The sequence below is a fragment of the Ananas comosus genome, linkage group 1 (assembly GCF_001540865.1).
Source record: "Ananas comosus cultivar F153 linkage group 1, ASM154086v1, whole genome shotgun sequence".
NCBI classification, from domain to species: domain Eukaryota; kingdom Viridiplantae; phylum Streptophyta; class Magnoliopsida; order Poales; family Bromeliaceae; genus Ananas; species Ananas comosus.
In genome coordinates, this window is record NC_033621.1 from 14,446,749 (window position 1) to 14,471,442 (window position 24,694).

The following is a 24,694-nucleotide window of genomic DNA, read 5'->3' on the forward strand; positions in this document are numbered from 1 at the left end:
ACTGAAGTAAGGAGAAAGGCAAAATCAGAATAAATCATCTGTTTTATCTAAATTTACTTCTTTTCTTTTCTTTCTTTTATTTTGTTGTGCAACTTTTATCTTACTTCAATTTTATTTGAGTTTTAGTTGTCAACTAATTAACCCTCACTCTTAGTTGTCGTTTGATCCTTCATTTTTAAAAAATAATATCTTATCAGTTATTTGGTGTGCAAAAATGAATATAAAAGTTACTTTACAAAAGTGGGTTGATAAAATGAATTATAACTAAATATTACTTTTTTGACTTCGGCTCAAAATATTCTTAAGTGACCGAAAGTGAAGAGCTTAGCTAACTAGTTATATTTGATCTTAAATTTAATATTTGAATTTGCTTTTAAACTTAAATTTTTATTTTAAATTTGAATTAAAATCATGAATTTAATTTCACATTCTGAATTTTATTTGTAAATTCAAATTCAGCATAAGATTTTTAAATTCAAATTTGTGAGTTTATATATAAATTAAAATTTTACATTTTATATTTTTTTATTTAAATTTGAATTCTAGTATCTATGTAGTATCCTTTCTTTATATATATATATATATATTAGTACCTAGACTAAGTGTGGCTATGGATGCCACGTGCACTCCCCCATGCATGCTTATCTGCTTGAGGGTGGCTCTAATTAATTTTGCTTTTGCTTTCTCTCTTTAGTGTGAAGTAGAGAACCACACGAGGTGGAGCTTGGGGGAGTAGCCGCGAAGCTCGGATTCAACGTCGACATCGCGCCGCGGAGCCGTTTGAGGATACGGTTGCAGTCGTAGCATCGCGAGGAGTTCTAGCGAGGGCGTGGTTTTCGCCGTCCTCGACGTCGCACCGGCGCTGGATTCGCTGTCGAGGTGGGTACCTAACTTTCCTCCTTGGATTACTTGAACGCACGGTTTTGAGCTCGCGTGCTGATTTTCAGCGTCGACCATCAGTGTTTCGGCTCGTACTCGGCGTAGGAACGTCGGATTTCGACGAGACTTGGTTCGTTGGATTCAGGACTTCGAGAGGAATCCACGAAGCCCTTATTTGCTGAATTTGTTGAAGGTTACCTGGGTCGAAATTATGTTTTCCTCTGCTGCTGTGTTTCGGACAGAATTTGAGTTGGAGTTCTTCGTTGCGATGTGTGCAGGGCGATTTCGAACTTGAGCTGGACACTCTGGTTTTTCCAGTGAATTTGGGGATTTTTGGTGACCTCCTCGCTGCCGGGGTTTAGCAATCGAGGTGGGTTACATCGGTTTTGACTCCTAAGTTCTAATCGTCGACATGTGTAAAATTCAATTTTAGTATAGTCTATTCTAGCTCGAATTCATGGATTATATGGTAGATTGCAAATCTGAATTTGGAGCATGTGATAATAAATTGAGTAGTTTATACATGTTGGACTTGAAATTTGAATTAGGAGAAAACCTGCGATTTGGACCTGTCACTTGTTTAAACTGCCTGATTTAGCTCTAGGAGCCGTTATAAAATTGTACTGTCGCAGTATCCTAGAGACAAGTACTCCAGGTAGTTTAGAACACATTTACGCTCGTGCTGGTATGCCGAGTGGATTTTTACAGGGTCGTTTGGGCTGTTTCGGACTGTTGGGTGCCGTCAGAGTTGACGGTGGACCCGGATCGTCTTTTTGGCGACAGATTGTGCCGAGGGAACGTGAACTGTTGGTTATTAGACTAGTTATAGTCGGTTACTTGACTTTGGCTTTTCAGAGCCTGATTCAGCTCGACAGAGATACGCTACATACTCGGTTGGATAGCGCCCACGAGTGCCACTCCGGAGACGGGCTTTGTGCTTTCGCGTTGGTGTCGCTCATGCCGGTTGGACTTGCTCTCCACGGACCAGTTAGTGTGGAGGTAGCTGGATAGTCGCAACTGGGCAGGGACGGGTGTATTCACAGTCCCAGGGACGGGTAGGTTTACAGTCCCGATTGGATTGGGTCAAATTTGACATTTCCTATAGTTGGTTAGTGTAGAGCATGATAGTGTAGTGATTCATAGCGGTAGATTTTATTCCTGCATTTACTACTATCTTTGCTCCCTTCTGTAGACTTAGTGTGTGGACCGATGTTGTTGAGGGCGGCACCCACTGAGGACTACCTGTTTTTACAGTAGTTCTCACGCCCTGTTGTTACCCCCTGTGAGCCATCGTCGTCGGCTGCTGCTGTCGCAGATCAGGATCGAGGCAAGGGCGTCGTGAGTTAGAGCCCTACAAGACGTGCCGAGCTAGAGGTGCCCCTGCTGCAGGTAGATATTTTGTTTTGAGTTCATGTACATAGTATACTTAACTCGCCAGTGCGAGTAGCTCTGTATTTTTTGTTATTGGACTATGTATATGGAACTCCGTTTGTTTAGCTTCTATTTACTCTAGTAGCTCTATACTACTGTTTGTAGTATTGTACGGTTTACAGGTATAGCTGTCGCTTCGTATACAGGAAAAATTCCTTTGTATACGGCGGATTTGTCGGCGTGCCCGGGGAACGTGTAATCCGGGGCGTGACAATCTAAATGTAATTTTAAATTTAATAAAATTATTTTTATCTAAGAGCTTTAATTTGAAATTTGAATTCAAATTGTTCCAACTATAAATTCAAATTATTGATTGAAGCTTGAACATAAAATTTAAATTTTTAAGTTGAAATTCAAATTCAAATTTAAGTTTATTTTTTAAATTTAATTTCAATAATGATTTTTTGTTTTAACGTTGAATTCGAATTATGAATTCAAATGTTTGAATTGTGATTTTAAACTCAAATTTTAATTTTAATTTAAATGTTAATTCAAATTATGAATTTATATTTGAATTCAATTTGAATTCAGAATTTAAGTGTGATATCTCTGAAGTACAGCAGTTGAGGTTTGTCGACACGACGGGAGAGTGTCGGGAGACGCAAAACGGACTCAGTGTGACGCAAGAGCAGGAGGTTAGCCTGAAAACCTACAAATGTAGGATTTTCTGCTTGCTGTACCGGTACAACATCAGAGGTGTACCGGTACACTGCGCATGTTTCCGCGCAGCTGCTCTCGGGTTGCCATTTGTACCGGTACAACCGCACGTGTACCGGTACACCAGGGTAGGTGAGGGGCTTGTTGGAAATTTTCTCACCTCGTTGTTGTCACCCTCTCCCCCACCGCTTCATATACGTGTAGAGAGGCTGAGAGAAGGGTCTTCATGCAACATTCTTCTCTCTCTCTCTAGGTTGAAACCGTTCGTGGTGGAGCTTGCCGAGGGAGTTCGGATAGACGCCGACGTCGCACCGGGGAGCCGTTCGAGCACACGAGCGTTGTAGTTGCTGCGTTGGGAGGCCAGGCAAGCGTGTGATTCCGCTATTTCGACTTCACGCCAGATTTGGAGTAGCTTTCGAGGTGGGTTAATCGTCGATTACCTTCTAAGTGTATATGTAGTTGACATGTGTTCATTGTGTTGTTTTGCATATGGAATTACTCAATTCATGTATTTAGTATATTTATTATCTACAAAATCTGAATTAGAGCCTAGTACTCGACTATATATACTTGCACATGTTTGACTTGGATATGACTCAGGAGAAAATCCGCGATTCTACCCTGTCACATGCTTAGTCTACCTAATTTAGCTCTGGGAGTCGTGATTTGTTTGTATCACCGCAGTATCCGAGCGATGGATACCCAGGGTAGTTTAGAATGTATTTACGCTCGTGCTGAGGTGTCAAATGTATTTTTACAGCAGTGTTTAGGCTATTCCGGATTGTCGAGTGCCATTGGGGTTGACGATGGACCCAGTGTTGTTGCATCAGATTGTGCCGAGGGCACGTGAGTTCAGTTGTTAGACCCTGTTTACTTGACTATAGCCTATGAGAGCCTGATTGAGCTCGATAGAGATATGCTTACATATTCGGTTGGGTAGCGCCCACGAGTGCCACTCCGGAGTTGGGCTTTGTACTGTTGCGTTGGTGTAGTTTGGTCCTGATTGGACTCGCTCTCCACTGACGACCTGGTTTGGTGTCAGATTGTGTAGCTTCGACAGGCGGGACGGATATGTTCACAGTCCCTAGTGAGATTGGGTCAGGCTTTACTATTTCCTACAGAGTGTTGTTGTTCGACCGAGATAGTATAGGTGCATATAGCTGTAGATTTGTTCCAGCTTTCTTGCTATACTTATTTCCTTCTGTAGATTTGGTGGGTAAACTGATGATTTTGAGGGCGGTACCCACTGAGGACTACTTGTTTTTACAGTAGTTCTCACGCCCAGTTGTTACTCCTCTTTTGTAGAGCCTTCTGTTCCGGCTGCTGCATCTTTCGAGACCGATCGTGGCAAGGGCGTTGCGAGCTAGAGCCTTTCCAGACAAGTCGCAGAGTCACAGGATCACCAGCTACAGGTAGTTGTAGTTTTTGAGTTCATATACATATTTTTGTTATTTCTCGCTGGGCGAGCCTTTTGTACACCGGAATTGGATGTATGTATAGTGAACTTTTTTTTTTATACTTCTGTTCATTTTTTTTCCTAGCAGCTCTATACTACTGGTTGTGGTGTTGTTGATTACAGGATTAGTTACAGGTTCGCTTCGTATACAGAAAAAATTTCTATGTATACGGTGAATTTGTCGGTGCGTCCGGAAAAATGAGCCATCCGGAGCGTGACATTAAGATCAAAGAGTAAATTAAAATATAACCCTACTCATTTACACTTGGCATTTTTTAATGGATTGAGGGTACTCATTGGTTCAGTTTTGTCTCAAGAGTTGAGAAAGTCAACATCAAAGTTTTGACCACTAAACATTGTTCAAACCCCAACAGCTAAATCAATCTTGGTGAGTATAATAATTATACCATAATAAGGAAGATGAAGGGAACATGTATCAAAATTATAATGTCATTGGCTTATGGGCATTTTATGTGCTTTTCATATTATTATAAGCACTATTAACTATTTATAATAGACCACATCAATCCTATTCTAGATAAGTCAATCAGTTTTTCTTTTTTTTTTTTTTGAAATAAACTCAATCTATGATTAAAATTTAGAGATTATTTTTATTGATTTCAAGCGATTTCTAACATTCAAAGCTCAATTTTGATTTTTTACGTTTTTCAATTGTTTTGCGATTATACAATACTAATTAGAAAAAGAAACTGACATTACTCGAGCTTTAATTGTGACATTTTCAGGATTTAGAATAGTCGTATATATTAGGTATAATAAGACTAACCTTCTAAATCTGACTGTAGCATTTTGAACAATAAGTAGGCTCAAGAGGTTAAAAGGGTTAAGCGTGTTAGAACTAAACTAGTTCTAGGATGAATGATCCTCCTGGGAAACGGAGTACTATAATTAGTATCACAGCCAATCACCAGTCGAAAGTATGAGATAAATTTTAATTGAGCTGGGTGACATCGGGCAGAGCGTGACTACTTGGTTGATAACCGTTGTGAGGAAAGTACGGCTCTCCGCAAGATCGATTAAGACTAGCGAGATGAATCTCACATCGTTAGTCATGATTTAGAATAGTCATGTATATCAAGTATAATAGGAATAAACATTTAAATCTGACTATAGTATTTCGGACGATGATTAGGCTCGAGAGGTTAAGATAGTTAAGCATAATAGGACTATAATAGTTCTAAAATAAGTGACCCTCATGAAAAGTAGAGCCCCCCATTAATACCGTGTCAAACATGATCTGGATCAATCCAAAAGTTTGAGAATGCAAAGAAACTTCTCATAATTTTTTGTTTTTCCTTAAGATTATTATTATCCTAGATGCTAATGTTCCTTTTTTTTTCTTTTTTTTTTTTTCCTTTTTCAACCTATCCCTCTACTACAACATGTGTCATAGAGTACTTTAATACTATAACAGGTTATGTTCTTCTAGGACCCTAAACGGTATAAATAACGGACAACACATTTAATCTATTCCTTTTTCATAATTTACCTAATACCCCTTTTCTTTTTCCTTTTTTTTTTTCTTTCNATTCATCTTCTCAAAAAGACAAAAGTGAAAAAAGCTACTAGTTATGTATGGCTTTGAAAAAAAAAAAAAAAAAAAAAAAAAAAAAAAAAAAAAAAAAAAAAAAAAAAAAACATTAACAAATGCACGTGCAACGCATGTGATAATCCGGTCACATTTAATAATTGTGTTTGAGTGGTCCCAACGCATGCAATGTAAGACACATCATCATGTTGTGAATACAATGAATACGCAACATAGGGAAAAATAGAATAAATGGTTCTTCATAAAAAAAAAAAAAAATGAAAAAGAAAAAAAGAATTTAGGTACTAATAATTATTACGACCCTACCCGCTAAACGTTAACGGGTCGGGTACGGTAGGCTGGGTAAATTTTCCTTACCTACTAAATATGACTTTATCAAGAAAAATTGGTAAGGTTTGATTAGACCGGTTATGGGGTTCGGATCTAAAATAGTAGTGTAAATATATCCATATTCTATTCTCTTTTTCTTTTTTTTTAACTTAGGAGTAATAAAAATATTTTAAAAAAATACGGTGATTCAATCACCATGTTTAAACATAATAATCTAATCATCATGTTCAATTTGGAAACGTCATTTAAACGCTCGCGTGGTAAGTAAAGGACTATTTATGTAAATATAAATTTATTAGTACTATTTGTAAAAAAAAGAAAAAAATTGAGAGGACTAAATTTAAAATAATTCCCAATAATTGATAAATTTGGGGAAAAATATTGTATGAGACATAAGTAGTAATTGATTTGGCGTATCACATTTAATGGGATTTATAAGGACGAAAATTAGTTGAGATAGGTTTTAGCCAAATTCTCTTGTGAATATATAGTAATATATTATTTTTATCCAATTATATCAATAAAATTACCATAAAATATATATATATATATATATATATATATATTTTTATAGAGATTAATATTATATATTATTTTACACTAAATTAACCTAAAATCTATTTAAATATTTCTAAATTTAGCAGATTTGTAAATTTATTTATCTCTCCTATGTAACTTAAAATTATCGTACTTAACTTAAAATTTTCAGATAAAAATAAAATTTGCACAAAGAGATCTTAGTCTTTTTAAATCAAATCTTTTTGAAAATTTCACGTTTTCAAGAATTGTCAGATTTGATGAAAATTTTTAATTCCTATTACATCAGATTTTTGTGGTAAAATAAACATGAAATTTCACAATTCCAATGTCTCATATTTAGAGATTTTTTTAAAAAAAACCATAAACCAAACAGTTCCTAAAGAAAATTTGGCTAGACGTTAAAATCGATTAAGAGAGTGATATAAAAAGTTAATTAACTAACCACCAAAAATAAATGATATTTATGGAAATTTAATCCAAACTTATCTTGTAATAGCCATTCTAGGGTTAGATGTAATAGCAAGAAAAAATAAAAGAAAATAAAGGGATAATTTCTGATATATCCCTAAAAACATCTAAAATTTTTTTTATATATCTATTTTTTTTTGGTGGTTAGTTAATTAACTTTTTATATCACTCTCTTAATTAAAAAAGTTGGTGAGGTGGAAGAATATATTTGAAAAGATAAAAAGTCAAAATATTTTTTTTGTTCTTAAAAAATTGATGACGATAGAAAAGTATATTTGAACGGACAAAATAATAATTTTACAGAGATAACGATATAGAATTTAACCTTAGAAATATATTTGAAATAACTTGAAATATTAAAATAATATTTTTAATATTAAACTTCTAAGAGAGGTAATAAAATAATATCGAGAATTTTTCAGAAATATATAAACAATTGCTTCTAAAATAAAATATTAGAAAACCATATTAAAATAGTCTCGAAATTATGACCATGTTCTTGTAAGTGTATCCTAATAATATCTCACCACTTAATTTCCATAATAAGTATTATTAATTCTTGAACCAAATTAATATTCACTAATTTGTCACAATCTCTAATCACCATCTACAATAATTTAGTGCAAGTAATTAGTAAAAAGCCAAAAACAAGATGAGAATCAATTGTTCTCAGGAATCATAATTTCCTCCTTTGGGAAAAGAAAATAATGAATTTTTTTTGAAAAAATGTATGGAGCCCCATCAACTACATTTAATTTGAAATAGACCCCTCAACTGTTATAGGTATTTAGAATTTTGTACTTTTAAATAAAAAATTAAAAAATTTTGTTAAATTTGTTGATGATTTTACTGAATTCAATCACTTAACTCAACTTTAAACAAATAAACTAAACCAATTAACAATTAGTCCTAAATAGAGCCATTAAATTTAATTAAATATTTAATGTAGCTAAATATAAAAATAAATTAAAAAAGCCATATAATTGAGCGGTCTCAATATATTTTTAACTAAAACTTAATTTTCTCTACTATTATTAGGTGCACCGCAAAACTTTTCCTAATGAGTCAATAATTTTTTTTGGCTAAATTACAGAAAACCCCCCTGTAATAACCCGCTTTTTCACTTTTCCCCCCTGACATTTAAAAACCTACACTTTGCCCCCTTGTAAAATGAAAAATGTGCACTTCACCCCTACTGTTAGGGTTCCGTTAGGGGTTCTGTTAAAAAATATTTTTTTATACCGAAAATACCCCTCTGCCTCTTCTCTCATGCTTCGCTCTCTCCGGCTCGCCGCTTCGCCGCCTCGCCGCCTCGCCGTCCTCCACTGCTTCGCCCTCGCCCACATCCCTTTCGTCCTCCTCCGCCACCTCGCCTTCGCCCTCGTTGTCCCTACCTACCTCTCCATCAACACCCATCTTAATATCCTCCCTACTGTCGCCAAAATCGATAGGCGGCGACGGTGTAGGAGGAGAAGGGGAGCAGGTGGAGAAGAAATTGGAGAGGAATCGTGGCCGATTGAGGTGAAAATAGCGGCGGATCGAAGGGGCGGCTGAGGAAGCTCAGGAAGAAGACAACAATGGCGAGGGGCAAAATGATCATTTTACACACCGTGACCTTCCTGTGAATATTTTTCATTTTATAAGGGGGCAAAGTGTAAGTTTTTGAATGTCAGGGGGGGGAAGTGAAAAAGCGGGTTATTACAGAGAGGTTTTCTGTAATTTAGTCATTTGTACTAGTTATCTAGTAATCTCTGATTTAATCTGTTGATTATATAGAAAAACTGATCTATTAACTAATATTTAACAATATATTATTTATTTTTATTTAAATTATTGTTATTTAGGATATAGTTGTTGTTGTTATATATAGAACTAGACTGGAATACTCTCAATAGCACTAAGCTATTCGTGCTATTAAGTTTTCGGCATTTGGATGAAAAAATATACGGTTAGGATAATATGGATCTCCTAGGGTTGAGTGAGTTATTAATTTAATAGTATAATCTAACAGATAAAAATAGTTAAAGAGTTAAAGCTAACAGCGGAAAATTGATAGTACCAAACACTTGGTGCTATCAATAGTATCCCAGCCGAACTATCTTATTGATAAATTAAGATATATATAAAGTAGAAAATAGTGATTAATTTATATTTTTTTAAAGTTATTTAGAAATCAAAGATATATAGACCATTAAAGAGGACACAAAGCATTTGTCTTTCCCAAAAGAGAAAATACATGGCCCCTATTCAAACATCAATATCTCTCTCATCCCCTTTACCTTTCTCTTTTTACAGGGCAACATCCTTTCCCTTTGCAAGGTATGCTTTTTTTGAAGGGAAATAATTACCAGGTAAAAATGTATGGAGACCCCCTCAGGTATAGGAGATTTTGTAATGGCCTCCTCAGCTTTTATTTATGTTTTATTAGAATATTTTAAACTTCTAATTGCTTAGAATTAAGTGATCTTAGTTCGAAATTATGAAAGTTTTGAAAATTGATTGCTTGATTTCATCAAATTTGATGACTTAATTTTTTAATTAATAAAAAGTAAATAAATTAAATAATTAATAATTAATACAATTATAACTTAAAATAAAATTTTAATTTAATTATGTAAAAGTTTTAAATAAAGAAATAGAAATTGAGAAATCTCAATGAAAAAACAAAAAATAGTTGAGTGACCAATTTCAAAACGTTCTATAGTAGAGGGGAGTCTCCATGCATTTTTACCTAAGAATGGCATACATTCACACATACACACCCATAGATTTCTTTTAGCCAATATTTTTTTCATTTTGTATTTTGTCAATTTTTTTTAAAATTTTTATCAAATCATGTTTGGTTGGGGGTTAAGGAGTGGAATAACCCCTTAACCCCCATATTATTTCCAAACACCTTCAAAAATGGATGAGATTAGCTAATCCCACCTCAAATGGACTATTTCAGATTAGCTAACCCCACCTAACCCTACCAAATCCGAACCAAACACTATTTTCTATTCATAATAACCCACTATCCTTCTTATCCCACATACTCCAACCAAACACTATTTTTTACTATTCTGGACTAACTCAACCCCCAACCAGACACAAAAATACTCTAACTCCACCTTAACCCTGAACTTAACCTTATCCCTGGAATAACTAGTTTTTTCTTAACCCCGAACCAAACGGTTAAAAAAGTTATGTCAACTCTTGAATGGTCCATAACTATAATATTAAATTACAATTTTGATTCTTAAATTTTTTAACTAACAAAATAATAATTTGTATGTGAAGGTGAGAGTGATATAATAATATTATGATTAATAATACTATAATAATTAATGTGCCATATTACTTGTCCTTATACACGTCAATATTTAGTTAACTGAATTGAAATTGTGATTTGAGCAAAAATTATACCCTATTCGCACAAGTCTTTGCAAATATAGTGAATTACAAATATATTTCTATAAAATTCAATTTTTATATATTGTTTTTACAAAAGTCCTAACATTTTCAAATATGTCCCCGTCGTTAGAATTCATTAAAAAAAATTTATTAATCATAGATTAAATACTTAATTTTGGTTAGTTTATGAGATAACTTGACATTTTTGCCGCTCTTATATTACTGTTGTGGTTTTCGAAGGGACATCTGTAATAGAAAAAAATTGACATTTTACTTAAAATATAAACAGTATTATAATGGTAAGAAATCAAAAGGGCATATATAAAAATATTAGAACTTTTGCAGAAACAATGCATGAAAGTTGAACTTTATAGCAGTGTATTTGTAATTTAGTATATTTGTAAGGACCTGTATGCATTTAACCCATAATTTTCGAACCAAAACTATAATTTTAGTTCGCCATTTGTACCCTCCAACCATTAAATTTTAGAGAGAAAAGAAAAGGAAAAAAAAAATCAAAATTTATTGATATAATATATCCCGTAATCTCTATCTTGTACCCATTTTTGTGAGAAGCGAGAGAGATTGTGAGGTGAAGGAGTACATCGCAAGCCTCTCCCGCAATGGTGAAGAAGAAGCTTCCGCTTCACTCCCCCATTCTCCTTTTCTTTCTCCTCCTCCTCCTCAAACCAAAGCCCACCATTCCCCCACAAATCTAAACCCTCCCTCCCTCCCTCCGCATAATCGCCATGAACGCCCGCATAAACGTCCTTCTCGTCGTCGTCGTCGTCCTCGTGCTGCTGCCTGGGGGTGTATTATGCGAGACCGACCCGGGCGACTATGCGGTGCTTGACGAGTTCCGGAAGCTTCTGGACAACCCGGAGAAGCTGGGGTGGCCGTCGGAGGGATCCGACCCGTGCGGGCCCCCGCTGTGGCCCCACGTGTACTGCTCCGGCTCGCGCGTGTCCCAGATCCAGGTCCAGAACAACCGCTTCCGCGGCCCCCTCCCCTCCCTCCGCGGCCTCCCCGTCCTGCAGTTCGCCTTCCTCAACGACAACCTCTTCGACGCCGTCCCCCCGGACTTCCTCGGCGCCCTCCCCGCCCTCCAGGTCCTCTCCCTCGACTACAACCCCCTCAACCTCACCACCGGCGGTTGGTCCCTCCCGCCCGACCTTACGGACTCCTCCGCCCTCGTCAATCTCACCCTCTCCCGCGCCGGCCTCGTCGGCCCCATCCCCGACTTCCTCGGCGCCCTGCCGTCCCTCGCCGTCCTCCAGCTCTCCTACAACAATCTCTCCGGCCCCCTCCCCGCCTCCTTCGCCGGCCTCTCCAGCCTGCACACCCTCTGGCTCAACAACCAGCAGGGCGCCGCCGCCCTCTCCGGCCCCCTCGACGTCCTCCCCTCCATGACCATGCTCGCCGACGTCTGGCTCCACGGCAACGCCTTCTCCGGCCCCATCCCCCCCTCCGTCGGCGCCCTCTCCGCCCTCACCCGCCTCTGGCTCAACAGCAACCGCCTCGTCGGATTGATCCCCACCAATTTGACCTCCCTCCCCGCCCTGCAGTCCCTGCAGCTCGACAACAACATGCTGGTCGGCCCCATCCCCGCCGTCCGCTACAACTTCACTTACACCGGCAACTCCTTCTGCTCGTCCACCCCCGGCGCTCCCTGCTCCCCGCAGGTCGCCGCGCTCTTGGATTTCCTCGGCGGCGTCAACTACCCCTACAGGCTCGCGCAGTCTTGGTCCGGCGACAACCCTTGCTCCGGGAACTGGATCGGGGTTTCGTGCTCCGGCGGCGGTAAGGTTTCGGTCATCAATCTGCCGAATTTCGGGCTGAACGGCACGATCAGCCCGTCGTTGGGCGAGTTGGACGGCCTCGTCGATATCAAACTCGGCGGAAACAATCTTACCGGAACCATTCCCGCGAATTTAACCTCGCTGAAATCGCTCGCGACGTTGGATGTGTCTTCGAATAATTTGAAGCCCCCCGTTCCGGCTTTTAGCAGCAGCGTGAAACTCCTTGTCGACGGAAACCCGGCATTGACCGGTTCGTCTCCGCCTACTAGCGGTTCCCCTCCTTCGCCCGGTTCTCCGGGTAATGAGAACAATTCGCCGAATTCTCCGAGCAATTCTCCTCCCTCTGAAGGCGGCGGAGGATTCACCAAGAGCTCTAAACATTTTAATGCCCTAGTCGTGGTGATTCCGATCTTTGTCGGGGTAATTTTGATAATCTCTGCTGTTGTTTTCCTTTTGTATCGGAGGCAGAAGGGGAAAAAGAATGGAACGGCGCCTAGTCCTATTGTTATTCATCCTCGAGACCCATCGGATCCCGATAATATGGTTAAAATTGTGATTGCGAACAACACGAACAATAACGGCTCGCTATCTAGCGATCTTCGTAGCGGAGAGAGCAGCGTATCGAGCAACACTCGCATCATCGAGGCGGGCAATTTCATAATCTCGCTTCAAGTCCTTCGCAACGCCACGAAAAACTTTGCGCAGGAAAATGTTCTCGGGCGGGGAGGATTTGGGGTGGTCTACAAGGGAATGCTGCATGACGGGACGATGATCGCAGTTAAGAGGATGGAGGCGAGCGTTCTGAGCAACAAAGCGATAGACGAATTCCAAGCTGAGATTGCCGTGCTCACTAAAGTGCGCCACCGTAATTTGGTCTCCATACTGGGCTATTCCATAGAAGACGCCGAGAGGCTTCTTGTTTACGAGTACATGCCGCAAGGGGCTTTAAGCAAGCACTTGTTCCGGTGGAAGCAGCTTGGTTTGGAGCCCTTGTCGTGGAAGAAGCGGCTTAATATTGCGTTAGATGTAGCCCGAGGAATGGAGTACCTCCATAATTTGGCTCATCAGTGCTTCATCCATAGAGATCTCAAGTCGTCGAACATTCTACTCGGCGATGATTACAGAGCTAAAGTCTCTGATTTTGGACTTGTTAAGCTTGCACCCGATGGGAACTCTGTGGTGACCAGACTTGCTGGGACTTTTGGATACCTTGCGCCTGAATATGCTGGTAAGGGCTTCTTGTTGTATATATTTCCTTAGCAGCTCATATTGTATTAGTTTTATAGATGATTTTATTCTTGCTTTAAATGTTCGAGGTAAAATTTGAATGTAGTGCATCGAAGGAAACATTAAGTTGTCTTCTTTGTGGTTGTAGAATAGGAATTATTATAATTGTTTTCCTAGTGTCTAATATTTTCATTTGTATAGCTTCAGTCGATCATTTTTGTGCTAGCTTTAAATGTTTGAAATAGTGTTTGATGTTTGGAATAAAATTTGTAGCGTTGCATAAAGTTCAGTGCTTAAGTGGTTCAGTTGTCATGTTAAAGAGATGAATTTCTAGATGATTGTTTATGTTGTTTACTCTTGAATGCCAGCTAGTAATCTTTTCTTCTCAATTGGGAAAGATATTCATACTATATGCCTTCATAAAATTCAACATTTCTAACCTAATGTGATATCTGTCTAACTATCTTTCTAGCCTCCGATTTCTTGCAAATATTGGGTCTTATTATGTATGAGAAGCAATGCATTGAAAATTTAAATTTAAAGGAGCAGATACATTACTTTTTTCCTGATCTACAACACTGCATGCAACGCACATTCAAAAATCATCTAACCATAGCTGATCAAGTGCTATATTAGACAGTGCATTTTCTACGATAGATTCTCACTATACTTTATTAGGCTGTAGTTTCTTTTATACCCTTTAAGTTTCTAAATTACCAAGTCATTCACATGAATATAAGATAATGTGCACATGTACTGTATAATTTGTTAGTTAGTTCGTTTTGTCACCGTATTTTTAATCTCATTTCTGCTCTCTTTTTTGTTTTCTTCAGTGACTGGGAAAATCACAACAAAAGCTGATGTCTTCAGCTATGGTGTGGTTCTGATGGAGCTAATAACGGGCCTCATGGCCCTCGACGAGTCCCGGGCGGAGGAGACGCGCTACCTCGCCTCATGGTTCTACAACATCAAGAACTCCAAAGAAAAACTAAGGGCGGCAATTGACTTGTCTCTCGATGTTACAGATGAGACCTTCGAGAGCATACGCATTATTGCGGAGCTTGCGGGCCACTGCACGGCCCGTGAGCCACACCAGAGGCCTGACATGGGCCACGCGGTGAACGTGCTTGCCCCGCTGGTCGAGAAGTGGAAGCCCATTAAGGACGAGCAGGAAGAGTATTTAGGAATTGACTTTCGCCAGCCTCTCCTTCAAATGGTGAAAGGGTGGCAGGCTGGTGATAGCACGACTAGCGACGTGAGCACTGTGGGCCTGAGCCTTGATGATAGCAAAGGGAGCATCCCGGCCCGGCCTGCAGGGTTCGCGGAGTCCTTCACGTCTGCAGATGGACGGTGAATAAGCTTTTCTTTTGTTTTTTATGTCTTGGGTCTAGTTCTTTTACTTTAAAGCAGATATCTTTTGTTTGTGTTCAGCATGTAGATAGATAGCATTATATGTGTATGCCATGTTTGGACGGAGGTTTTGACCCCGTTTTGTTTGGTATAAAATAGTTCATGGTAAACTAGCGCTCACTTGCATGAGCTCAGTTGTTTCTGGGATATGTTCTTGTTCAGGCAATAATTTAGATAAAATGGAGCTTCAATGGCTTCTTTTTATTTTATATAATCTGCTATATTCAGCTTTTTTCCTTGTCTTATATGGTTCAGTTACTTGCCCACTTCTTATTAGTTCATCAAAACCTCTTCTTTTCCTTTTAAGTTTTCTCTCAATGCTTTCTTTCCGATTGTAAGAGAGTGAGAATGACGGCAGGGTTTTCTTCTGATTCATTGCCTGTTGTTCTGTTAATATATATGTGTTATGAATGTGGCATAATCATTGTTGCCTAATGTAGATTTATAGTTGATATGTAAAATGCTTACCATACAAGTTGTAAATTAAACATAGGGCAAAGCAGTTTGTTTTTGTTAGTTTTGTGATTTGGGAGCTATAACTGTGAAATAATTTCTCCTTTTTATATAAATATAACTAAGCCTGATTAAATTCTGTTGTACATACATGTCATGTTATTTGAGATAGATTTAAATATAAAATTTAAGTCCAGAGGATTACTATTTGGGTATCTCCACTTGCGGAATTATTGTTCACATATAGATGCAAAAGAGGCACCCATCATGCCTAACTTGTGGGTCTATTTAACTTGACGGTGAAAGGAGAATCTGTTTGTATTTGTTGGTTGTTACTCTTTATCACATATATGAAGTTTCTTTTCGGTACAGCTGGATACGATCCGATCTGACACAATAATGAACTGAAAATAATGTGATGTGTGGCATTATTGTACTCATATATCTTCTGTTTGATAAAGTTGTTTGACGAGTCAATAACCGCTTTTTCGTTAATACTCTTCGATGTGATTAACTCTAAGAAAGTTTTAATTGCATTTGCTTATGTTGCTCTGAATTTCCTTTTGTTTTTAGTCCGTCAAATGTCTAATAACTTGATTCATGCCAGGTAAAAGTAGTAGTAACTATTTGGCCTCGCTCTCAGGTACGGTAGTATTTCAGCAGCATACTATTTTGAAATCGCTTTTCTCTCTTCAGTATAATCCAGAGTTTCAAATTGGAACTTGCGCTTCCATAAGTTTCAGAATCTCATTTCTCCTATCGGAGCAAATGCCGCTCCAAATGATTGATGATAAAAATAGACGCAGAAGCGGCGCTAACCGGGCATTATAAAGATGAGAGAGACATTATGATGGATGGTTCTAAACCATGAAAATGGCCTTCTGCCATGATTGGGGGTCTTTTCTGACACCCTAAAATGTGTTTCAGTGCCTGAAAGTGGCGGGAATTGGTATCTTGGACCACAAATGATAAGTCACAAGCCATCACCATCACCACAAACAGACACTTCCCTGTGCTTTTCTAGATCTAGAAGTGTTACCACTTCCTAACATCATTAAAATAGTTTGTTGTGGTTGATGTTTCTGGAAGGAAAATGATATGGTATCTATCTACTATTCATTATCCACCACTTGTTTTTGCTGTCCAGGTAATAGTGCTGTGAAGAGAAAGAGCTTTTGTGCTTCTTAAATATCACTGTAAAATCCATACTTGGATTTAAATTTGTGTGGTTCTAACCAACCTGATTATTTAACCCCTTTTTTAACATGTTAGTTGCTGCTCTACTTGGATCTATTGAGGCTCAACTTAAGGGTTTTAACTTACTAGCTGTTTACTTGTCTACAAGAACAAGTTTATTTCTTTAATGATTGTTAATTATTTGCGCTTTCATGTATCTAGGAAGCTAAATTTTTTTATTTTCATAAGGTAAAGATTCATTTGCTTGAGGATAATGGTATCAACTGTTCTAATTTTTTTTAATACCAGATTGTATTTTTTTGAATCTTGTCAAAACTGATTAAATAATCAGTAACTATCTTTAATGAATCTATCTGTCAGTAGTAATTTCTGGTCGGCTAATATTACTTCTCTTTACTTAACCCTTCATAGGATGGAGGTGATATTAATATATTTATTTTTGAAAAATAACATGCTTTCCAATTTGTATATGTATGTAGAATTAGAAAATCTTTCATTAGCTACCTGTTTGGTTCCTCGAAAAAGTATGAAANTTTTCATAAAATTTGAAAAATAACATGCTTTCCAATTTGTATATGTATGTAGAATTAGAAAATCTTTCATTAGCTACCTGTTTGGTTCCTCGAAAAAGTATGAAAAAAGAAACTTTTTTTTTTTTTCACTTTTTCGCCTGTTAGGTTAAAAAAACTAGCTCCTTTGAAAAGCTTTTCTTTTTCAAATTTTATGAAAAACTAGTTTTTTCGTTTTCCTAAAAAGAAATCCAAAAAATAAAAACACTAGTTATTTTATAAAATATGAAAAAAGAAAAAATCTAAAAAAATAAGTTTTTCTAGAAATTTTTTTTTTCTATTTTTTTTTTTAGAGAAACCAAACAATTCTTAAAATGATATAGAACACACATCACAAGCCATTCAATCTTATCCACGTGAATCTTATGACAGTCTTTTAACCATTATCAAAATTTTACGTGCATGTAATTGTGCTTTGGATGTAGGGACTATTAGATTCACCAACTAGATTTAATAAATTTATTTATTACTATCATAATTAGATTTTCTAGCTTTTGGCCTAAATATATATTATATACAGAGAGAGAGAGAGAGAGAGAGAGAGAGAGAGAGAGAGATCCATGGCTTAATTTGTTTCATCACGCACCCATGTCTCCTAAAACTACCCTCCTAAACCAAAAAAAAAAACATAAAAAAAGATCATCTTGCTTAAAACAATACTTAGCTACTTATTTGCTTGTGGTCAACTACTTGTACCAAAAGTATATTTGTGTGATCATGTGTTAAAATTAAGTCAAAAAAATACAAGAAAACAATTGTGAGTGTGAGATCGTTTGTTGCGCCTCTCCTTATGGAGGAGAAAGTGGGGGAAATTCACCCATTCATCCCCCCCCATATATCACGCATGTTCTCGCTTTTAGAAGAAGCACTTTTTCTCGCATGAGATACAGCTGTAAACGCGTGCTCTACCCTTCTCAATATTCCACCAAATATTTCAATTTCGATGGCGACGCATTTTATACAGTCCAATGTGTAGTATTTTTTTTTCTTATTTAGTTGCTATATAATTTTACTGTTGTTCTATGGAAAACAATAATATACGCATTCACAAAATGAGTGGTTATACCAAAATTCTTAAAAGTTGTTATAAAACTTAACAAAGCTAAAATTTCTGAATCTCCGCAATTACATTTTCTGACAATACTGAAGAAGACCTATATTGCACTATATATACACTTCACAATAAAGTTACAGAATAATCTAAACAGCTGCGAGACATCGTTTGCTAAGAATGCAGCCGACCATCCAATATGTTTCAATTTTGATGCTAATCGTTATACAGTTAGGTGTGTGGAATTTTTCTTATGCATCAGTTATTTTCTGGTTTTTGCGGGCTATTCAGATAGTATCGTTCATATTGAATTATCAGGATGCATTTCGCCGATGATAAATAGATGGATAGCTTCGTAGGGAATCGTGTCTGAATTTGATTAATATTCAGGTACAAATCAATTTTGATTTCTCACAAGAGAAAACAGAGAATAATGAAGCTAGAAGTGGCTCACTTGTCTTAGTCCTTGGCAAAGCAACTGGTGACTTAAAAAAGATAGTAGAAGTCTCTCTCTCTCTCTCTCTCTCTCTCTCATTCTCTAGAAAAAAACAAAGTATTAAAAACAGAATTGAAATGGAGATAAGAAAAATAGAGCATAAAATATTTATGCGTTTTGATCGCTGGCTTATGTCGACGTGCGAAAATGAAACATAAGTTATAATAAAAATAGAGCAAAAATTTTCATTATGATCAAAGTATTGTACAAAATATGTTCTGCTTACAAAATTCTAGTTTTAAAATACATGCATACTCCCTTTTATTTGCGGCACTAAATCAATAGGATAAAAGCTATATTTATTTTTTTAACTAAAATCTCAATACGATTAGGCATAATTTAAATTTAACTTAATAAGATAATCAAAATAGTAGAAAACTCTTGCGGTTCTAGAATTTGAGACATATCTAACAAATTTGTTAGATATGTCTAACAACTCTTTTTTTTTTTTCTTTTTTTTTTTTACTAAGAGATAAGTAGCACGCTACCCACTTCGTTTATTTCATATAGAAATAAACTTAGTTGAAAATGTGAATCAACTAGGATTCGAACTTGGAACCTCGGGTACCAACCACCAAGCCCTTTGCCACTTGCTCTAGGAGCGGTCGGTAAATAACAACTCTTTGAGGTAAGGAAAAATTACTGTATTATGTGGCTAGCCCTTTATTTCTATTAAATATAAAATATAATGGAATACTGATAGTCTCTAGTGCAAGCGATAAAAAATTTGATAGTTAGTATCAAAGATCCCAGGTTTGAAACCTAATGCTTCACATTTCTAGCTAATTTTACAGGATGTTCTAATTTCGAATTCACACTTCAAACAACTCACCCTAAGACCGATGTAAATTAAATCTGACATTGAAACATGAAACTCAAATTTAAAACATTTAGGATTCGTTTGGGATTGGGGTACAATTGCGTTACGTGCAGTGAAAAAATACAATGGGAAAATACTCTGTTTGTTTCCGTACGTAATATTGTATTCTGGATATTGCGATGAGTCGATTATAATTTTTATTTGCGATCCCATCGGAGAAAGCAGAAGCATATCACTATATATTTTTTCCCTAACTTCATTTTATTTAATATCGTTAGATAGACCTTAATACCAAACTAAGCCTTAATAGGAGATCAAACCTCCGACCTCAAAATCGGCCTCCGAGTAGGTATCTAACCACTAGATCAACTTTCCCAAAAAGCCACAACAGGCCCATAATCAAATTGGTCTAAAAAATATTTAGGGGTGCTGATATTTTGAAGTGAACCAAGCCCCATTAAGTCCAATTCGAAACATACCAGTGACACAAAAGCAGAGGTTATATAAAACAGTGAACATTCAATTCACACATACACCACATATAATACATACAAATTCAAAGGCCCAAAATCATATGAAAAAGACACTTCCAATTTATCTGATGAGAATGTGATGCCTTATATGCAGAAGAAACAAAGAAAAGCACTTTGTAGAGGAGCTTGAGGGCTCAATGATGGTTAAGCCCCATTTGTTTCCTTGTCCTGTGAACAAACAAGTCCCGCGACTTGAACAGTCCCGGTAACGGCCCGACCATCGTCATGAACGGCAATTGCGCCACCGCTTCTTTCCTTCCCAACGTCACCATCGCCATCGCCGATCCGGGCTTGTAAGACGCGAGTTTGCCCTCTTTTGCTCCGGCTGCAAGCAGCTTCAAGTTCTTCGCCGCCACCATCGCGTGCCGTTGCGCCAAAAATCCTTGTTTAAGTTCCTGCCCACACAATGCATGTTACGAATCAAGGGTAAGCGAATAACATCTTATATGACACTTGCAAACACTATCAGAAACTCTCCCGCTTCAATTCGGATGATGAAACATCTGAATCAACAATCGATGCCAGCGACCTCAAATGCACCTCTTATTTGCCATTAAAAGTTGTAGAGGTTTGTATGTCATAGATCATGTTTAACAGTATCAATCTTCAATTTGAAATGCACCATTACTGGAATGCAGAAGTAAAAGAGTCATTTCTGTAAGTCGGTTTGTGTTAGAAGTTTCTGCAAATCATACATTAAAATTCAGATTTTGGAGGTATGTGTATGTAAAGATTGCTGAAATTAGTTCGAAAATCAGGCTATCTTTTCGAAGAGCACACACACTTCATTCTTAGGATTTGCGAATAAGCAGTAAACGAAAAGTTAACAGCAAAAACTTACAGGAATATCGGTAATGTCTCCGATGGCGAAAATGTTACTGTGCCCTCTTACTCTCAAATGCTCATCCACCATCAGCCTCCCATACTTATCCAAGCTATTCTTCAATGCTGTTTCGGCGAGCCACGACGAACCCAACGGTCGATCCACGCAAAGGAAGTGGCTGTCGGCTTCGATGGTTTCTCCAGACGAAGTTGTGTAGACTCTATCAGCTTCTGAAATAGAGTTCAAGTCCACTGACTGATCCAAAAGCACTTCCACTTTCTTCGACTTCAACCAATTTAGCGCTTTGTTGCTCGCTTTGCGTCCGATGAATTCCAGCAACCTTGGCCCGTTGTGAACCAGAGTGACCTTCTTATCAGGGTAGTCGACAGCGATCTCAGCGGCGAGTTCAACACCCGTCGGCCCTCCTCCGACAATAAGGACGGAACCGGAGTTTTGGATCTTCACATTATCTGTAACAAAGTGAAATGTTACAAGGAGAAGGACGCGAATTGCCGCGAACTTCAAGCAATGCTTCATATTTGTGTCCAATTTCACAGATCATCCATGTCGGATCGTTGGCGCTAACCATTAATCCCAAAAACTCGAGCTGTTAGAAATACGCAACCAATTCATTTAAAGCGTACAGATACAGCGCCCACGGGTCTCAATTGTGACTTGGCCCACCTGACCTCACGCCACTTCGAACATGACTCGGCCAACCCAGCCTCACGCCATTTCGAACGTGACTCGGCCCAAATCAGCCTCCCGCCACAGGGCAGGATGCTGGCCCATTTAAGCCAACAATCCAGTGAATGCATATGAACTACACATCAGTACTAAAGTGAGTTGCCGCGAAAACAAATGTCGACAAATACTTGCCTTCTTGGAATTGTTCTAGCCTGTCTCTCCGACGTCGAGGAGTCGAGACTGTATGTCCTGTGGCTATGACGAGGTATTCGTACGCCACTTCACGCCCCTCGGCTGTCATAACCGCTGCTTCGCTGACATCGACCGCAGACGACGTAATAACTTTGCCATTGACTAAGTAATCGCTGTGGTTGATCAACGATTTCTCCGCAACCGATGGCTCGACCTTCGATCTCAGGTTTGTCCACGGAATCTCAAAGTACTCCTTCCTGGGAGGATTTGAAGAACACAAAGAAATCAAATTAATGACTGTTCAGAGCATTACAGATTTGCTTAAAAAGTAGATCCTACTCGATTTAAATCGAAAAGATCGTCTTAATTTCAATCTTGAAAGAATGAAAGATTAGGTTATAAGTAAAAAATAACTTTTTTTTTTTTCCACTTTATTGTTTGCAAGCTAACGAACAATGACAATAAGAGAGAAGTTCATCTGCTAGAGCGTCTAATCGCATTGAATTTAAGCTTTAAGAAACAAAAAAGGTAAAAAAATTATTCCTTTCGACAACATAATAATCTTAATAGTATCATCGAAATAGGTATCGAAGATTTAAAATTTTAATTGTACTACCATATCATATAGTAATTTTTAACTTTGCGACATAATATTCGTAATCGAAAGGGATATTCTGAGAATGAACAAGACAAGTCGTAAAATAATACAACAAATATTCAAGGTTAGGTTATAAAATCAAAAGTCGCAAAATACGGATAGCATAATCAAACTTTCAAATTTCGAATATCAATTCCAATTTATCAATGCGATACTTACAAAAAAATTCTACAATAGTTTACAACCATGCATGCACGGCCAAATTTAATTGTCTCTAATAGCTTTAGTTTTCGGAGAATATGTTTTCATATTTTATATCCGACACTACTAATTAATATCCGTGCTTAATTCTTTTTGATATGTCTATGACAGGAACTTCAAATTTTTTTAATATTTTTTATATATTTTAATATTTTTTATTCAACGCATAAGATCAAGAACTTCATAAATTGTTGTAAGATTTATATATAAGCATAGCATTATTCATCATGAATGCCAAATAATCAAGCGCGGAAAATTAAAGTGGGGAGAGGGAGAAATGTTGGCGATTTTATATACTGATCAATCAAGACGACGTCGGTATGAAACTGGATCGATTTGGCGAGGAGGGCACCGGCAATGCCGCCGCCGACCACCACCACCCTCCGCCAACTCCCGCTCGCCCCACCTCCTCCTCCTCCTCCTCCTCCTCCTCCTCTGCCTCCTCCGCTATTCATTAATACGCGATTACTGAAAAAAAATCCGAAATCAACACTGCATTAATATATCAAATCTGAAAATGACACGATTTGACGCAACTGCTATAAAATTTACTTTTTGAATATTTTAACACGAACAGTATCCACCGATCTGAATTGTGAACCCTAGCGCGCGCTCTCTCTCTCTCTTTCTCTCTCTAGAGAAAAGGGGGAGGAGGGAGAAGCGAGCTAGGGTTTGTTCTCCTCTCTCTCTCTCTCTCTCTCTCTCCTCGACCTCTTATTGGAGCTCCATTTCCGAGCATCGAAACCGTACGCGCGGGGCTCCGAAACAAACGCCGCTCCATTTGTGGGGCTTATTATTGGAGCTTCTAGAAGCTGCTTCAACGACAACCGGACACGAGGCAGTTTCCTATTGGCCGCATAAATCTTTTTCAAAAAAATCCTAACCGAAGAAGCTTACCAATCACAGAAAGCCACGTAGGGACTGTTGGACCCCACCGGATTTTCTGGCGCCAAAACGAAACAACGGCTTCGGCGTTGTAACAAACCAAAGTTTAAAACAGTTTCGGTGGTTAAAAAACTCGTCATTAAAAATAATGATATATACATATAATATATATATAATATATATATATATATATATATATATATATATATATATATATACATGCCCTCCCTTCTACTCTTCAACTACTAGGGCTGTTGGGTTGGATGTAGTTGCAGAAACAGCTGTAGTTGGAAATGTACATGCAGTTGCAAATGCTGCAGTGTAAATAACACTAGTAGGTTTGGTTTTACGCAGTTGCAACGCTGCAGTTACATTTCTTCTGTTTGGTAATATAAAGACTGATGTTGTATTTGTGAATTTTATCACCTTTCAGATAGAGTGGTAGACATTCACCTTCACTAAACATAAAATATTGTATAGTTTTCTAATCATGTTAAATTTATCTATTTATAAATAAATAAGTAATATATATAATATTCTTCAACTTATTAATCGACACATTTAAAATTTTTAATTTATTTAATTTTAATATGTAAATCAAACTTTAAAAATTTAAACGATTCTCTCATTTTTTTTTTATCAAATTTAATAATTATAATTAATTAAAACTTATTAAATTAACATACACAATCACATTCTATAAAATTTTTTAAAAAAAACTATATTTATATTTTAAATAAAATAAATTTAAAAAATTTAATTTTTTGCACAAAGCTTGTATTGTCTAAAAAATTTTATTAGTATGAGTTTATTTACAAGTATTTTTATTTACCTATATACATATATTATTTATTTATTTAGCTATTTATTTATTTATTTATTATTGTTAATTTGTGGGTGATCCTATCCCTCACCAACTGCTGCAGTTGAAACTACGGCCAATTTGGATGTAGTTCCAACTGCAACATT

The 24,694-nt window shown here is 37.3% G+C and overlaps 2 protein-coding genes and 1 long non-coding RNA gene across 6 annotated transcripts; 2 read left to right on the forward strand and 1 right to left on the reverse strand.

Annotated features, from left to right (window-relative positions):
• LOC109717256 lies at positions 627–4,501 on the forward strand. Of its 4 annotated transcripts, none has more exons than XR_002218139.1 (4): positions 627–879; positions 948–1,072; positions 1,158–1,249; positions 4,273–4,501. It is a non-coding gene; the product is annotated as an uncharacterized LOC109717256 (long non-coding RNA). The 4 variants fall into 4 exon arrangements; XR_002218138.1 differs by lacking the exon at positions 4,273–4,501 and adding an exon at positions 2,134–2,171; XR_002218140.1 differs by lacking the exon at positions 4,273–4,501 and adding an exon at positions 2,137–2,165.
• Positions 11,207–15,391, forward strand: LOC109710990 (receptor protein kinase TMK1-like). Its single transcript, XM_020233849.1, has 2 exons — positions 11,207–13,751; positions 14,584–15,391. The coding sequence occupies exons 1-2, from the start codon at positions 11,474–11,476 to the stop codon at positions 15,102–15,104; spliced, it is 2,799 nt and encodes a 932-aa protein (XP_020089438.1). The 5' UTR covers positions 11,207–11,473; the 3' UTR covers positions 15,105–15,391.
• LOC109716629 (apoptosis-inducing factor homolog B-like) lies at positions 20,249–23,295 on the reverse strand. The gene is made up of 4 exons (XM_020242195.1): positions 23,138–23,295; positions 21,982–22,238; positions 21,121–21,572; positions 20,249–20,674 (listed from the first exon to the last, which is right to left on the reverse strand). The coding sequence occupies exons 1-4, from the start codon at positions 23,293–23,295 to the stop codon at positions 20,414–20,416; spliced, it is 1,128 nt and encodes a 375-aa protein (XP_020097784.1). The 3' UTR covers positions 20,249–20,413.

What these genes read in the sequence shown, in the direction of transcription:
- LOC109716629 (XM_020242195.1), bottom strand. Translation starts at nt 23,295, where the DNA reads ATGAATAGCGGAGGAGGCAGAGGAGGAGGAGGAGGAGGAGGAGGAGGA. An exon ending in GACGTCGTCTTGATTGATCA is followed by an intron (nt 22,239 to 23,137) that starts GTATATAAAATC and finishes AAATCCTCCCAG; the next exon opens with GAAGGAGTACTTTGAGATTC. An exon ending in GCTAGAACAATTCCAAGAAG is followed by an intron (nt 21,573 to 21,981) that starts GCAAGTATTTGT and finishes ACTTTGTTACAG; the next exon opens with ATAATGTGAAGATCCAAAAC.
- LOC109710990 (XM_020233849.1), top strand. Translation starts at nt 11,474, where the DNA reads ATGAACGCCCGCATAAACGTCCTTCTCGTCGTCGTCGTCGTCCTCGTG. An exon ending in CCTTGCGCCTGAATATGCTG is followed by an intron (nt 13,752 to 14,583) that starts GTAAGGGCTTCT and finishes TGTTTTCTTCAG; the next exon opens with TGACTGGGAAAATCACAACA.